The 15,702-nt window shown below is 33.2% G+C and overlaps 1 protein-coding gene across 1 annotated transcript; it reads left to right on the forward strand.

Annotated features, from left to right (window-relative positions):
* The first annotated feature begins 3,915 nt into the window (after window positions 1–3,915).
* LOC124847363 (ABSCISIC ACID-INSENSITIVE 5-like protein 2) lies at window positions 3,916–9,470 on the forward strand. The gene is made up of 4 exons (XM_047324840.2): window positions 3,916–4,073; window positions 4,405–5,079; window positions 5,178–5,249; window positions 8,884–9,470. The coding sequence occupies exons 2-4, from the start codon at window positions 4,417–4,419 to the stop codon at window positions 8,962–8,964; spliced, it is 816 nt and encodes a 271-aa protein (XP_047180796.1). The 5' UTR covers window positions 3,916–4,073; window positions 4,405–4,416; the 3' UTR covers window positions 8,965–9,470.
* Window positions 9,471–15,702: the final 6,232 nt, after the last annotated feature.

Consider the following 15,702-nt stretch of genomic DNA (forward strand, 5'->3'; position numbering starts at 1 on the left):
TTTCCCTTATTTTACATAGTTGATCTTGGTTTAGATTGGGTGGTGTTGATCACGTGTGGTAGTGTTGATTGTTGGTGTATTATTTTCATTTTTTCTCATTCGTTACTCGTCATTCATTTTTGTTCGTTCTCATTCGTTTTTAGCATGTTTCGTTCTAGATTTGAGACTGTGATAGGTTTTGATTATTGAAATTGATCTGGAATGATATTATATAGAAAATGTAAGTCATGTTTAAGGTAGGGTTGAAGTGCCTCGAATATTTTTTTGAATATTTTTTATTATGTAATTTTATTTTAGATTTATTTTTTAATATAATTTTGATATATGTTTTTTTGTTTGTTATATATATTTAGGAATTTAATTTTGTTTTGTATTTTATTTTTTAATTTTAATTTTATATTTTTTTATCTATTTAAATAATGTTGATTATTTAATTTTTTTATTAGATGTATTTTATAATATATTTTTATCCTTGAGAAATATAAATTTTGAAATGTTTGATATATTTTAATAATACAATATTTTTTATTTACTAAGTTTATATTATATTTAGTTAATTATATATTATTTCAAATATTGAAAAATTGTATTATGTTTTTTTATGTATATAAGTATTTAATATAATTTTTTTAAATATATTTGATTGAGAGACATAACTAGAATTAGTTGTGTAGACTCATTCTCGTGAGAGTTCACTATAGGGTGAAAGGAGAAGAAGACCTATAACATTAGCTCGTAAAGGACACACATAAGAAACTAATGTTGATGTCGTTGATGGACAATTGAATTGATTACTGGAGAGCATGAGTAAACACAAAAACTAACGGTTTAAGTACACAAAAAAAAACACCTAAGGAAAGACACTAGAAAAGATGAAGAAAACAAAAAAACAACTAAAAATGGAAAGGTATGCTTCTTTTTCTCTTGGTTGATTGTTAATGGTGCATATAGTTACTCTTTTAGATCAAACCTGAGACATAATGCTTGTTGGAAAATATAATTTACTGCACAAAAACAAGTTCCAAACTCAAGCAATTGAATCACACCAAAACACTTGATAGTGGTGGTCATGTGTACATATTTTTTTATGTATTTTTGGCTCTTTTGTCACTTCTTTTCTATCTTTCTTTTAACACTTTTGAAGCTCTTTTTAACACTTTTTCCAGCACTAAAATGGTACCGCTACTCCACATTATTTACATATGTGTTTCACTTAAACAAGGAGCAACTTCAAATGGAAAATAACCTAATAGAAGCAAAAAAGTAGAATATGAAACTCAGCAAAAACACAACAAAAAAATAACTTGCTAATGAGCTAATAACAAGTATCACTAGTACAAAAACAGCGTACAACGTCGAATATTTTGGGCCTTTCACGTCGAATTCAAGAACGACGTCCTATCGGGAGATGTTAAATTTAACGTCGAATTTTATCAATAAACAATGTTAATCAATTTTTTTATTTTTTTAATTAATTGTGATGCTTTTGTACAACTCTACAAGACCTAAAAAGCATAAAAACAACAAATTTCAATTTTTGGTATTTTGTAAAACATGGACTATGAACGTGTAATATAGTATCAACAACAAACAACAATGACAAACAACAAGCAAGTTCAATCAAACAACAACAACAAACAAGTTCAATCAAACAACTATAACAAACAAGTTTAACAAAAAATAACAACAAATAAGTTCTTCAAAACGAAAACTAACATTGGTTCATCGGAATAAAGTGTTGCCACAAGTGAGAGAGAAAACAGAATGCGCCTACGAAGGACAATAACACGAAAATAATTGATCAAAACAAACGAAAATCATACCTAAAGTAGTAAATTAACATGTATTTGTATCAAATGAAAGAAAGATTACATGTGATGGTCGTCAAACTTCGTTCGAGAAAAGTTTGAGCAGGGAAGAGGGTCTCTCACACTAAGATAAAGTGAATGAATTTTCAATCTCCCCCTCAAATTTTTATTGAATTCACTAACCTTTTGACGTCTAACGTTGGAGCATTTGAAATTTTATGTCCTTTTACGTCGAATTACAATTCTAAATGACGTTTAATAATTGCATTTATTTACAAAAATGTCACCGATCATTTTTAACGTTGGCTATTGAGTGGTTGGAAGTTGAACGCGTGACGTTATACGTTGTTTTTGCACTAGTGTATGAATTCAAAAATGCAAAATAAAAGCACTCAAGGAACATATATGGTGAAGTTTTGAAAATGAACATATATTTTTTTGTGATTTTTTCAAGATTAAACTAAGTAGAAACATAAAAACATATTAGACATTACTCTAGACAACGTGAAACGATTTGAAAATAAAAATGACCCTAACGTAAGACTCAACAAAAGCTAAGCACATGTAAACTTTTTATCCAACACATTTAAAGCATTTAAAAGACGGGAAATAGTAGTCAAAATTACCAAAGGAAAACATTAAAGCCAAATTAGATAATTATGTTTTTTTAACTGGAAACTAGACTCGCTGCCTCATAATAGGAAGCTTTCACCAACATGGCTACATATCACATATGTCAAATATCTTATTTTACTATTTATGGTTTATGCTCAACTACTCATAAAATAAATTTTTTTTCCTTGGTCTTGCACCAATTTGCTCAATTGATTCGATCCTAAGTTCCTTAATTCAACACCAATTCAATAATACAATAATATACAAACATCCAACACAAACCAAATTTTAACATATCAAACACCATTATATCACTTAATCATGCAAAAACATAAATTTCAAGACATCTATAACTTAAAAACAAAGCAATTAACTTCCCTTACTTGAAAGACAACCAAACTACTTGAAAGACCTAAAAACACCTCCAAACGCATAAGTACCTCTATATGCTCCTATGAATAACATAGACACGATCGTGATAAACCATTAGGACCACTAATCAACATATATTCTTAAATAAAGTTCAAACACCACATGCGAACTAAGACTATCAACATGCATGGAAGAACACATGAACTAAGAAAAAGGGTAAAAAACCAACTTACTCTATTACAGAAGCTAACTGGATAGAAGTGGAGAACTTGCCTCAAGATCACCTTAGCGACATCTGATCTTCAATCAGATGAACAAACAATACAAAACTCTAGAGAGAAGGAAGAAAGTGCCAAAAGAAAGGTGTTTAGAGAGATGATGTGATTTTAAGATAATGAAACTCAGACTTTTTTATACTTTAAACTTTAATTATTAAAATAATCGAGTTTCACTACTTTATACATACGGTTAATTCTTAAACACGATTTTCTAGACTCTTAGAACAAGTATCCCACACACAACTCCAATTTGATAATTTATCGTGATAGGTAAAATAAAAACATATTAAAATTCTCTAAATTTATGATATAAAATTAATTTAACTTAATTATCATATAATTTACATAAAATTATATTTAATTTTAAATATTTTTTATAAAATAAAATGAAGATTTAGAGATTTAAAAATAAATTAAAAAATAAATTAAATTATTCATCCATAACACAAATAGATAACATCAAAAAGAAATTAAAAAAAATAAATAACAAGAAAAATAATATAATCTTTTAACTAATTTCATAAAATACATGGACAAGTTATTCTATTTCTTATACTAGTTAGATATGTGATAAAAATTCATTCAAAAAGACCATTTTCCAAAATAGATGAAGATGATAAAAAAGAGTAAAAAATCACATGTAAAAAACTATTTTAAATGGTTTTTTATTTTTTATGTTTTATTAAAATATGTTTTGAGACAAAAGGAAAATATAATAAAATAAATTATTAACGAGGATGAGCCCTAAACGAGCCTATGAACGTTTGCCACTTGCCAATTCCACAAAATTCCGAATCACTCCCACGTTACATCACAACTCAAGTTTACACCAACTACCCTTTTTTTCCTTTCACTTTTCTTCTCAAATTGTTCCCATTTTCACTCTGATTTACCCCCCACCAAATGATGTGTTTCTTTCCGCACTTGCCAACCCCGAACTCATAGGGTCTTTCTCTGTGTTCTTTCAGATCATTTTCTCTTTCTCTTTTCCTATTTTCAGGTAAAAGTCTATTTTTTTATGCTGTCCTTTTGCTGTGTGATCTTGTGTGATGGTTTTTGATTAAGTGGGATTGATCATAATTTGTGAATCATAAAGTTTGAGTCTCGATGGGTTCTTTGGGTTGAAATCCCAACTCTTTTGTTGTTATGGTGTCTTTCTGGGGACCCCAGATAGGGGGGAGTGTTGGGATTTTGAAAAAGGTTGGAAATTTGTTTAGGGAAAAGCTTTGGAGTGGTGTTTTTGATTGGGATGTGAGTGAGTTAGGATCCAAGTGCAATGGTTAATGTTTTAGTTATTTATTTTATTGTTGCTTTGTGGTTACAACTTACAGGTTTTAGTTTGAATGGGGATTCAGACAATGGGATCTCAAGGTATTGGGCAACAGTCTCATTTACAGTCTTCATCTTTGTCTAGGCAAGGTTCATGGTATAATCTTACTCTTGATGAGGTTAATAGTCAATTAGGAGACTTAGGGAAGCCATTGGGTAGCATGAACCTTGACGAGCTTCTTCAAAATGTGTGGACTGCCGAAGCAAGTAAGTCTTCGGTGATAGGTGCGGATAGTGAGAACATTTCGTCCTCTTCCTCGCTTCAGCGGCAGGCCAGCCTGACGCTGGCTCGTGCGTTGAGTGGGAAGACTGTGGATGACGTGTGGAGGGAAATTCAGCAAGGGCAGAAGAAAAGGTATGGAGGGGAAGTGAAAACTCAGGAGGGAGAAATGACTTTTGGTGAGACAACCTTGGAAGATTTCTTGGTGCAAGCAGGGCTTTTTGCTGAAGCTTCTATCAGTCCAGCTGTGGGGTTGGATACAATGGATTTCTCAGCAGCTCAAGGTTTCCAGCAGAAAACGGGCTTGTCTTCATCCCCTTCTATTGGCAGTTTATCGGACACGAGACCGGGCAGGAAAAGGGATGCTCCTGATGCATATGAGAAAACCCTGGAGAGGAGGTTGAGGAGGAAGATCAAGAATAGGGAATCTGCTGCTAGGTCACGAGCTCGTAAACAGGTCTAACATGTGCTACAAATTTTGCTTTGGTGAATTGAATACATTCTTTTACATGTTGAAATTGTTAGTTTTGACAATATCAACCTTTCATGGTTCAGGCTTACCATAATGAACTGGTTGGCAAGGTTTCCCGTCTAGAAGAAGAAAATGTAAAGCTAAAGAAAGAGAAGGTAACATACCCAATTCACGTTTCTTTTTTCATCCAACGTTCCTCGTATTTGTTGTATAGATGTTTGTATTTTCTTTTATTAGAAAATCTATTGAGTTTATTTGTGATTAATTGAAAAGTTTAGGATTTGTTGTGTGGATTGAATGTGCTTTGCAACTAAGAGACTATTTGGTAACCTTGTACTGGATTTTATCATCCTTCGGGAAATGGGAACTTGCAGTTCCCCAATATTTTTCAAAATTCTAATATTTAAATTTTAATTGAGTATAATGATATTCGAGATATGAATACATGATCTTCTGTTCTTTCGGTCAGTGTTGTTAAATAGTAATTATAATGCCGCCACAACGCTATAGCATGGCGTTTTTCAGCCCTTCACCCTAGGCAATCTATGAAGGGAGGCCCATTGTGGACAATGGTGTGTTTATATGGAAGAATTTTGGCCGTCTTCCATTGATAACCTTGCCGTCAGTTATTTCTGAGTATTGATGTATCTTCCATTTCAATAAATTAGAATCTGATTGTGACTAATTTCACTAGAATCTGTGCATGTGTCTTTACCCTTTACCTGTTGCAGATGATAATATTAATCTAATAGTTGAGCTTACATGTTCTATTAATGATTGTGAAACCATTATTACAAAATACTTTATGTAAATGATTGTGCAAAAAATTTTGGTTGCAATGGACCCTAAGTTCTCAGTTGATCTATGTATTTAACCTAGTCTAATTAGATAGGCATAGTTTTTGTTGAAGATTAATCTGTATTTTATTCCATCTTATGTGCTCCATCAAATCTTTTTCCATTATGTATGACTTGAATTTGAATGATAAAAATGAATTAGTTGTTAATATATGTATATGTATGTATGTATATATGAAAGAGAGAGATACATTACAAGGTAAAGGTATACCTTATAGCACTCAACCCTTAGGCTGGGTACATAACATACACCGAAAATGCATGTCATCATCATTGTTGGCAGTGGAGAAGAAGGTGCTAAGTTGGTCCATTGTTGGGAAATCCTTCAGGTCCAGCAGATTCAGACTTTTGACTTGCAGATTTAGGATTTTGGTTCACCTCTATTCTTTCCCTCTCAGCTTCAGCTTTAGTTATATTACCCTTTTGAATTTATTTTTTTTTCATTTTATGATCCACAAGATAAATTTGGGAATATAAAAGACTCATCAACTTTCTCTCTTGAACTCTCTCCCTAAAGATGAGGATGGTTAAAATAGATAAGTTACTCATTAAAGGTGACATCCCTTGATGCAAATTTTTGAAAGGAGGATGAAAGAACTTATAACCTTTTTGTGTGATAGTGTACCTATGAAAACACATTTAACAGAGTTTGCGTCTAGTTTTTATTCCCCTTTGCTGTTTATGAATGTACAAATGAGACATACCCAAATATTGTAGGTTGAAGGCTAAGTGTATGAGTTATATGTGGATAGAAAGAGTGGAGAACTTCCATTGGACTTTTTAATGACAAAACTGGAGAAGGTAAATGTTAATTAAATAATTGGAAGTAGGTATGGATTCTCACCAAAATTCTTATGGAATGTTATTTTGAAAAAGGAGTGCTCTAGTTTGTTCTAGTAAGTGTCCATTTTTTCGTTTAGCAATTCCATTTTGTTGGGGTGTGTAAACACATGAGGATTCATGGATTATCCCTTCTTTTTGAAAAAGAAGAATTTGAGGTATGATTGAAATCAACCCTAAGTTGCTTGATAGTAACCCAAAGTAATTTTTTATCACTGGCACAAACTGGATAACCTTAGAGATAACCTTAGATTTGTTTTTAAGGAGAAAATGCCATGTTACCCTTGTACAGTCATCAATAAAGGTGATAACCATTTAGCCCCCTGAAATATTATGAACTTTAGAGCAACACCACACATCTGTATGAACAAGATGAAAAGGAGAAGTACTGATTATATTGTATTACAAGTGAAGGATACTCCTACTAAAGAATTTCCCTAGAAGCCATAAACTTTTGCCAGACACATTCACTAACAGGGGGACATTAAAGGTTTTTCTGAACATGCAAGACATTTGCAGGGGTGTTGTATTGGGAAGGCATGAAGAGAATATCAGGGATTACGTGGTGGAATGTGAAATTTGCCAGGAAAAGCATGAATCACTAACTCCAGAAGGGCTTTTACAACTCTTACCTCTCCCAACCCAAGGTGGACAGATAATGGTTGTTGTGAATAGGCTGACCAGATTCTTACATCTCATAGTATTGAGCCATCCTATACAGTTAGCGAAGTGGATGCTGTTTTCTCAAAGAAATAGTTCGACTGCATGGTTTCCTTGCCTCTTTAGTTGTAGACAGGGATCAAGTTTTCTTAAGCAGATTCTGGAAGGAGTTGTTTAAGGAGCAGGAAGACAGCTGAAATATAGCTCAGCTTTTCATCCTCAAACTGATGTGTTAACTAAAGTAGTTTACCATTGTCTGGAGAACTATATGAAATGTTTGACAGGAACTAAGCCAAAGCAATATCCATAATGGTTTTTGGGCAGATTTTTTGGTAATACAAATTACGGGGCCTCTTCCGAGATGACTCCCTCCAAGGCCTTATGATCATGAATGGGGAACAAATGTTGGAGGTTCAGCCAGAGTTGGTGTTGAACCTTAGGGAAGGTTCACGAGTAGAATTGGAAGTGTGCTGATAAAGTGCAAGTAGCTCTCAGAGTGTGAGAACAGTTGGGAATCACATCCAGAATCCCAGAAGCATTTCCAGAATTTCACCTTAAGGGCAAGGACTTTTAGGGAGGTGGGGGGGCGGGATTGATAAGGGTCCCTGGCCCAAAATATATAAGGTGTATGGAAAAGAGAAAAATAAAAAAGATGCAGGGAATCATAACCCTGATATAGATAGTTTGAACAACATTATGAATTGGGCATCAGAAGCGAGAGGGGACCATTTTTTGTGGAGTATTCAAGGAACCGAGCTGGGGGAGGGTGCAGGGCTCTCAAAATCCCTGTAAAGGTAGTTTTCCTTTATTATTTTCCCAATCTTATGCTACTGCCAAATTGGTCAGTAGGATTAGGAATCAATTCTCAATATATATATACCTTGTTTCCATTTTTTATTCTTCAGTTTTGGTCGGGTGCCTATCAGAATAACAGTAATGAAATTTAATTGACATTTCAGCATTATGTTAGTTATGGACACCGTAATATTCATGTGTTCATTATTGCTGCTTAATATTCCCATTTTTTCTTTGGAGAAAGTTACTCAAATTTTAATATTTCAGGCCATTTTTCTCTCTCACACTAGCAATCTTTGCACTATGGATGATGGTTTTGTACAGATTCATGCCACCCCTACCTTTGGTTGTAACTCCTTTGCGTTTCCATTAACTTCTGGTTGTCAAAATATCCCTTTGTTTTTTCAAAGAAATTTAGTTTTCTTTTACAATTTCATCTTACTGATTTATAGCTGTTTGTTATTATTGATTTTGTGCCAAGAACATTGTATACTATTCCAAGCCTGATGATTATTGATGCATTATTTTATTATTTCAATTAGAAATCTACCATTCTCCGTCAATTATTACTCGATAATTTCAATATTTTTGCTACAATATGAATCTGATTTCATATTTTGGACTTCCCCTTTAATAGGAATTTGAAGAAAGGTTTACTCCCGATCCATTGCCGGAACCAAAATATCAACTTCAAAGACATAACTCTGCCCCTTTCTGACATCTGCAATGGAGTTTTCTGGCTATTCATGTTCTTGATTTGATGAGGACATGTCGAGGACTATATCACTGCAATGCTCATTGCTGTTGCCACTGCTTTGCATTTTCTCTGGCAGAGGACGATTTGCTCTATATCTACAATTAGCTAACTATAGGGTACATACGCAGCAAAGGTTTGATGTTCATAAGCTTTAGCTTTGGTTGGAAACGGTATCAGGAAACATTGGAAGCCAATGGAAACCTGAAAGTTAGTTACCTTTTTGTATAATGGTTATATGTGTGTATTAGGGCAATTGTTAAGCAGTTAAGTTATTGAAAGGTGACTAGAAGAAAGCTGAAACTAGGTAAGGTAGGTATTGTTAGCAGTTCTGAACTGCAATATTGTATTAGATTAAATTGATATTTGTCTATAAGTTTTTAAGGGATATCAAGTTATGAGAATTAGTATGCTCTGTAGAGATAGTTTTCCTGAAAAGATGAAATAACAAAAGAAACGTTTGTTTATTATGTTTTCTAGTGCAGTTTGCCACCATGAACATGTGTTTTATTGTTTGGTTGCTACCAAATTTTGGCGAATTTAGCAAACACGCCCTGAAATGACTTTTAACGTGGTAATTATAAAGTCAAAGTTTCTTCTATGTGACTTTTAATATAGTTATTATGAAAGTCAGCACTTATTATAGATGATGGTTTATGATAGAATGATATTGTAATAAAATGCACATTATCAGTACATATATTATTTATTCATTTGGGAATTCGTCATATTTGTCGTAATAATTCCTTTTATTTTCCCCAAAAGCTTTCCCTCTAAACTACAAAAGAAAAGCTTGTTAAACTTTGTACTTTATTTGTTAATTGTAGAACATGTTTATGTTTGCACTATATTTTTCTCTCCCATATTCAAGTCTGACCTTGATGCCTAAAACTGATTTTTAATGAAGAGCTTTGTCATTCTGGTGTAGATATCTATTGACTCAGTAACACAAGAAGCTTTGTCATTGTTGTTTGCCTTGCCAGTTCAAATTATGTTCAGCATATTAATTCTGGATATTGAGGGTGAGTTTTGTGCAATGATAAAGTCAATTTATGGAAGTAAGAACAGAAAGAAAAAAGATAAATGTTGAAGGCATTGTTTTGAAGTTTTTGAGTATCAATCCAGGAAAACTTCGTACCATGATAAGGTCAAAATTTATGGAAATAAAAACAAAAAGGAATCCAGACGACTTTTAAAGGATTTTTTTTTGAATTTTTTTGAACCAATTGAAGAAATTGTTGAGAATATTTTGTAGGTGTGGTTTGTAACACCCGTATAAATAAAATGAATTCTTACCTTCAGTATTTTATTTTGTGGTATTATATAATAAATTGTGATGAAAAACAATGTTGAAGAATATTTAAGGGAAGAAAATTAAATTAATATTGGTTCCATAGTAAATTTCGAAAATAGTTGAAAGAGTATTTAAGTATAATTGTTTGCGCTATTATATCAGCGGATGGAGCTTGGTTTAGTGGTTGATGTGAATGTGCATGAGAGGGTGTGTGTGCTTGGTCTCAAGTTTAAACCCTCGGTTTAAGTTTCATGTGTTGTTGCATGGAGAATGGGTATTCACATGTTCATTTTCGTTTTTCTACTATATGGGGTAGTTAATGGATTATACATGTTTATATTTTATGAAAAAGTGGTGTTGTTGTAATGGGTATACATGTTGGATGTATCGGGGTGTTGTTTGTGTATGAAAAAGTGTCATGGGTACACTTTAAAATCATGTATATTTTGTATATCTTGGTTCTTATTACCTTACAAGAATTATATATTGTTAGGAGCACTTATCTGTACTCTTTAACCAAGAGTGTGGGTAAGAGGGTGATGGAAGACCATCTAAGATGCACATTGGACCTCTTACTAGAGCCATGGCAAAGAGGATTCAAGAGGAAGAAGGACCACATACTATTTTGCTTCTATGGAAGGTTACGTATAAAAATCCTTCTTCTCTTAACTAAAGCATTTATACTTTGTTTTGTAGGAATTAATAAATTTGGAGACTATGATTGAGCCATCCAAGAAGATAAATCAATAGATCAAGCAAAAGAGCCAAAAAGAGGTGCTTACGGCATGCACCAACATTTTCCACGTGAAATGGGCTGATGTGGAAGGAAGCACACACCTTGCTTGATGAGCTGAAAAGAGGCATGGACCTTGCTTGATCAAAATAAATCTGAACCATTTGAATTTAGGAGGGAATTAGAAATAGAAATTAGGCTTCTCTTCACCTATAAATAAGAGGGCCTTTTCCTTGTATTGATTCACTTTTGAGCTTAATGATATGCTGCAGAAATTGTTTTCCAGCTTTTGCGCTCTTAAGTCACCTTTGAATTGCTACTTCTTCTCCTTTCCTCAAGCTTCCTTCCTCTGTAGGAAGGCCCTCTGAGCTGTGAGGCTTCACCCATACACCTTTCCTCCATTAAAACACATCAAACACTGCATCATTTCATCCATCCGCTGCACCAATTTTCATTACTGGTTTTCTCTGGTCTGGAACCTCTTCCTACACGTTTCCAGCTGGGAATTGGTCTCCATCAGAGGGTATTGAGAATTCTCTTCCATTGTTGGAAGAGGAAGGAATGAATTATGAGAATGAGAGGAGTGAAAGTGATGTTTGGTGAGTTTCGGGTATATGTGATTGATGAAAAACAGTGAAAAAGGATGGAGTTTTGATGTCTTGGGTAGAAGAAGAATATGATGGAAGAAGAATAGAAGTGGAAGATGGAGATGGGCATGACTTGGTTGATGTAAAAGTGGCAAAAAGCTTGGGATGATCTTTGAAAGCAAAGAAGAAAAAAAAAATAGAGAGATGTGGGGCCGTGGGCACAAAATGAAAGAGAGAGAAGAGTGAAATGAAAGAAGAGTAGTGTGTGAGGGTGTTTGCACGTAAATGAGGTTGGGAGAGTGAAGAAAGAAAGAAGAAAATAAAAAAATAAATAAAATGTTATGTGTAGTGTGTGAGTGTGAGCCGTGAGTTTAATGTAGAAAGGAGAAAAAGGAAAGAAAAGAGTGGGAGAGTTGTCTGCATGGGAGTGTGCTACGTAAACTTTGGGAGAGGAAGAATGATTTTGTTTTGAAAAGTCAAATAAAGGGGAAGGTGGGGTCCACGGTTTTGTGAGAAGAGAGGAGTGAGTGGAACTTGTGTTTTAATTAAAAAAAAAGGGGAGAAGAAAGAAGTGAAAGGGTTACGTAAATGGAAAAAGGGGAGAGAGAAAGAGAGTTTCATAAGAAGTGAGTGGTTTGATATGGGACCTACTTGGAAGTGAGAGAAAATGTAATTTAATGGTTTTGGGGTCACTTGAAAGTGTAGATACAGAAGGGAGTGTGTTTAGAGTAAAAATGGGGTGTATTAGAATTAGGTATTTTCTTTGATGTTGGATATTAATTAAAAAGTGAGGGTGCACTAGAAATGTTGTTCTAGTTGATGGAAGTGTGAAATTAGTAATTTCACGGGGGTGCATCAGTAGGAAAAATAATTAAATTAATTTATTTAATTATTTGTGATTTTAATTAATTGTTGGTGAATGAATTTGATTGACTTTGTGCATGATGGTGATCTGCGTATGGTTGTGATGGTAAAATCGTGAGAGCAAGCGTTCTGTCATTTTCTTAGAATTTTTGTCGAATCGATGGTGTTCGTATTTTGATACGATAGTGTGTAGAGTCTCTGCGGAGACTGAGGTTCGAGTGTCACCCTTTCCTCGTGCGCGGAGACTAGAGAGGGTTGGATGTCTCGCCCAATGACTTCGGCTCGTGTGAGTATAGTGCTCGGTGAGTGTACCTAACCGAAGCTTTTACTCGTAATTCCTTGAGGAGTCGGGGAGATAGGTCTGAAGTTGCGATGGAAGACGGCTCGAATCGCCCTGTTTTGCGAAACAAGTTTGGTACGACAAAATTCAAGGAAACAACAGAAGCTCGTGTAAATGATTGAGTCGTGAGTTTAATACTGTGATGTATTGTAATATTGTGACTTTGATAGTCTGAGTGGTGATGATCTAAGTTATGAGTTGAATATTATGTTGTATTGTAAGGTTGTGACTAGGATAATCTAAGTTATAATATTTTGATATTGAAATCATATGCTATGTTAGGTCTTCGTTACTCACCCTTTCCTTTTGTGGTTGTGGTTCCACCTACGATGATCATACTTGTACGAGAGTAGATGGTGTTGCAGATGAGGCAGAGATGAAGTAGCACGACGAGAGTTATGGGAATAACTATGGGGGACTTATCATGTTTTAAAGTAATTTTGTATCTTTGAATAATGAATTTGATATTTCTAAGGTTTTAACCTTACGTTGTAAGAATCTTAAACTTTTGTTGGTTTAGTTCCACGATGTTAATTTAAAAAAATAAAAACTGACGTAAAATTTTAAATTTTGTTATTTTCTAGTGGCATTCCGTAAGGGTGTTACATAGTTGGCTCTATAAGGTTCAAGAGAAATAATATGGCTAACAACTCATTTTCAGTAGTTATATAATTGACCCGAGTTGTATCCAGAGTTCTGGATCTACAGGAGATCATATAGGAAATCTTATCAATTTTTTTGTATCAAAACAGCCCTCAAAACATAGTTGGACGCATCACACATAAGTTGTATCCAATCTAGAAACTGGATTATAGGGGTGGTGGTAAGAACACTCTTTAGAACTCCAAAATCAAATGTGATATTTTTCTTAATAGATTGGAAAGAGGGAGATCTATCTTGCTGAGAGTTTTTATGAACTGTCTATAAAAACTTGCATGACCAAGAAAGGAACAAACCACTTTTACAGAAGAAGGGTAAGACAATTGAGTAATAACATCAATGTTGGCCGGATCAACCTCAACACTTTTTTTAGAAATGATGTCCTAAAACCAAGCCTTCTTCTATATGAAGTAACATTTTCCGAAATTAAGAACATGGTTTCAACACATTCCCAAGACTTTAGAAAGGTTATCTATGCATTCATCAAAGCTTATTACATTTTTTTTAACAACTAAAAAAGTTAGGCCTAGATGCATAATGAGTGCTTGAAAATGCACTCAGCAACAATATTCTAATAAGGCTCAATAAGCTGGTTTTAACACATAATTCTATTTAAAGCTTATTTTACCTCATTTACATAAATCTCAGTTAAAACAATATATTTAAAGACAATTAAATTTCAAAAAACTTAAAATTAAATCATATATTGATGATTTGGGCCCTATCATATATGAATGCATAAAAACACACTCATCATGAGTTTATCTACCCAACAATATAAGCATTAGACATTACGTAAATTAGACATGTTTAACATTCTTTTTCTTCTCTTGAATTATCCTTTTCAATTTTCCAACTCACTTTTGGATTAAGTTCAGGATCTTAGCTTCTCTTTATCATTAGAAAATATCCAATTCAATGTAAGGTATTAAACAATTCAAAACTATAAATGACTTATGAATTTGATTTCACTTCAATTACATAAGACCCATTTTAGAATGCCCGATAAAATCTCTATAGTCATATAATATAATTAAAACTTGTCGCTTAGGCAATTTTCATAAACTAGACTTTCTAATTAGACACTTCTAACTAGACCATTTAGTGGATATGACTTGTACAAAACTTAAAAAATTAGTTTTAACATGTATTTTCATTTAAAGTTCATTTTATCCCTTTTGGATAAATCCTAGTTAAAGCAATATATTTAAACCTAATTATTATACAATAAAACTAAGATGAAATTATGTATGAGTGTAAAAAAAATGCACTTATCAAAGTATAATTAGAATATCACTCATATAGCTTTAGAAGGAGTAAGAATCTTAATGAATTAATTGACACTTGTTTAGTTAATTTATATGTGTTTAGAAATTAGATTGTTGATAAATGATCAAGAATTTAACTATGAAAAAGTTGGAAAATTAATGTCTTTATATAATTGTTATTTTTGTATTGTCTTTTCAATCCCTCTATTATTATTTTTCATGGGACCTTACTACAAATTCTTATAAGTGTTATTCTGGTGAAATTTCTATTGAATTAGTTAGGAAACTATTTGAGTAGATTAACCCTATCTAAAGTCATTTTGAACAGAGCAGATGTTCTACTCTATTTAATTTGCATAGAAACGATAGTAATAATTTCTAGCTAACTAGAGGAGAGACATATAGTGATAGTTTTAGTTTCATTTAAAGGATGAAACATCCACCTTTGACGAGGGAAGTGACCTTTCTTATATCACCTTGAAAGTCCTCTAACACCAAACTTTGCTCTTACAACATCATTTGTCCTTTTATTCCTTCTCTGTTCACAACAAAACAGTTTGAATACAAGTACCATGTTACCAAAGCTATTACTCATAATTAGAAACAAATCGTGCATTAATAAATGAAGAATCTCAATCCTTTTTACTTTCTCAATTTTCATTCAACTTGCTGGTTAGTTAGGGTTGTTACGGATCAAATTTTATGACATTGGGGAAACATTTTTCTCCATATTAATTATATAGAATTGTCAAATTTTATTAATCCAAGACTCCAAGTGTAGAATATTCTATGGGATGCCATTATTTAGAAATCAATTCCGTTGATTGAACTACTCTATTCAATTCCTACATATTAAGAAAGGATTCCGAGTGGTGGTGAGTGTATCAATCAAATCAAACACTTAGATCCTCTGTGGTTATCGATTTGCACCAGATGCTAACTTCTTTTGCTTCCTA

Source organism: Vigna umbellata, chromosome 5 (assembly GCF_029865625.1).
Source record: "Vigna umbellata cultivar VRB3 chromosome 5, Vumbellata_1.0, whole genome shotgun sequence".
Taxonomy (NCBI): domain Eukaryota; kingdom Viridiplantae; phylum Streptophyta; class Magnoliopsida; order Fabales; family Fabaceae; genus Vigna; species Vigna umbellata.

Coding starts and splice junctions, on each gene's coding strand:
- LOC124847363 (XM_047324840.2), top strand. CDS start 4,417: ATGGGGATTCAGACAATGGGATCTCAAGGTATTGGGCAACAGTCTCAT. Junction 5,080..5,177: donor GGTCACGAGCTCGTAAACAG/GTCTAACATGTG, acceptor TTCATGGTTCAG/GCTTACCATAATGAACTGGT. Junction 5,250..8,883: donor TAAAGCTAAAGAAAGAGAAG/GTAACATACCCA, acceptor CCCCTTTAATAG/GAATTTGAAGAAAGGTTTAC.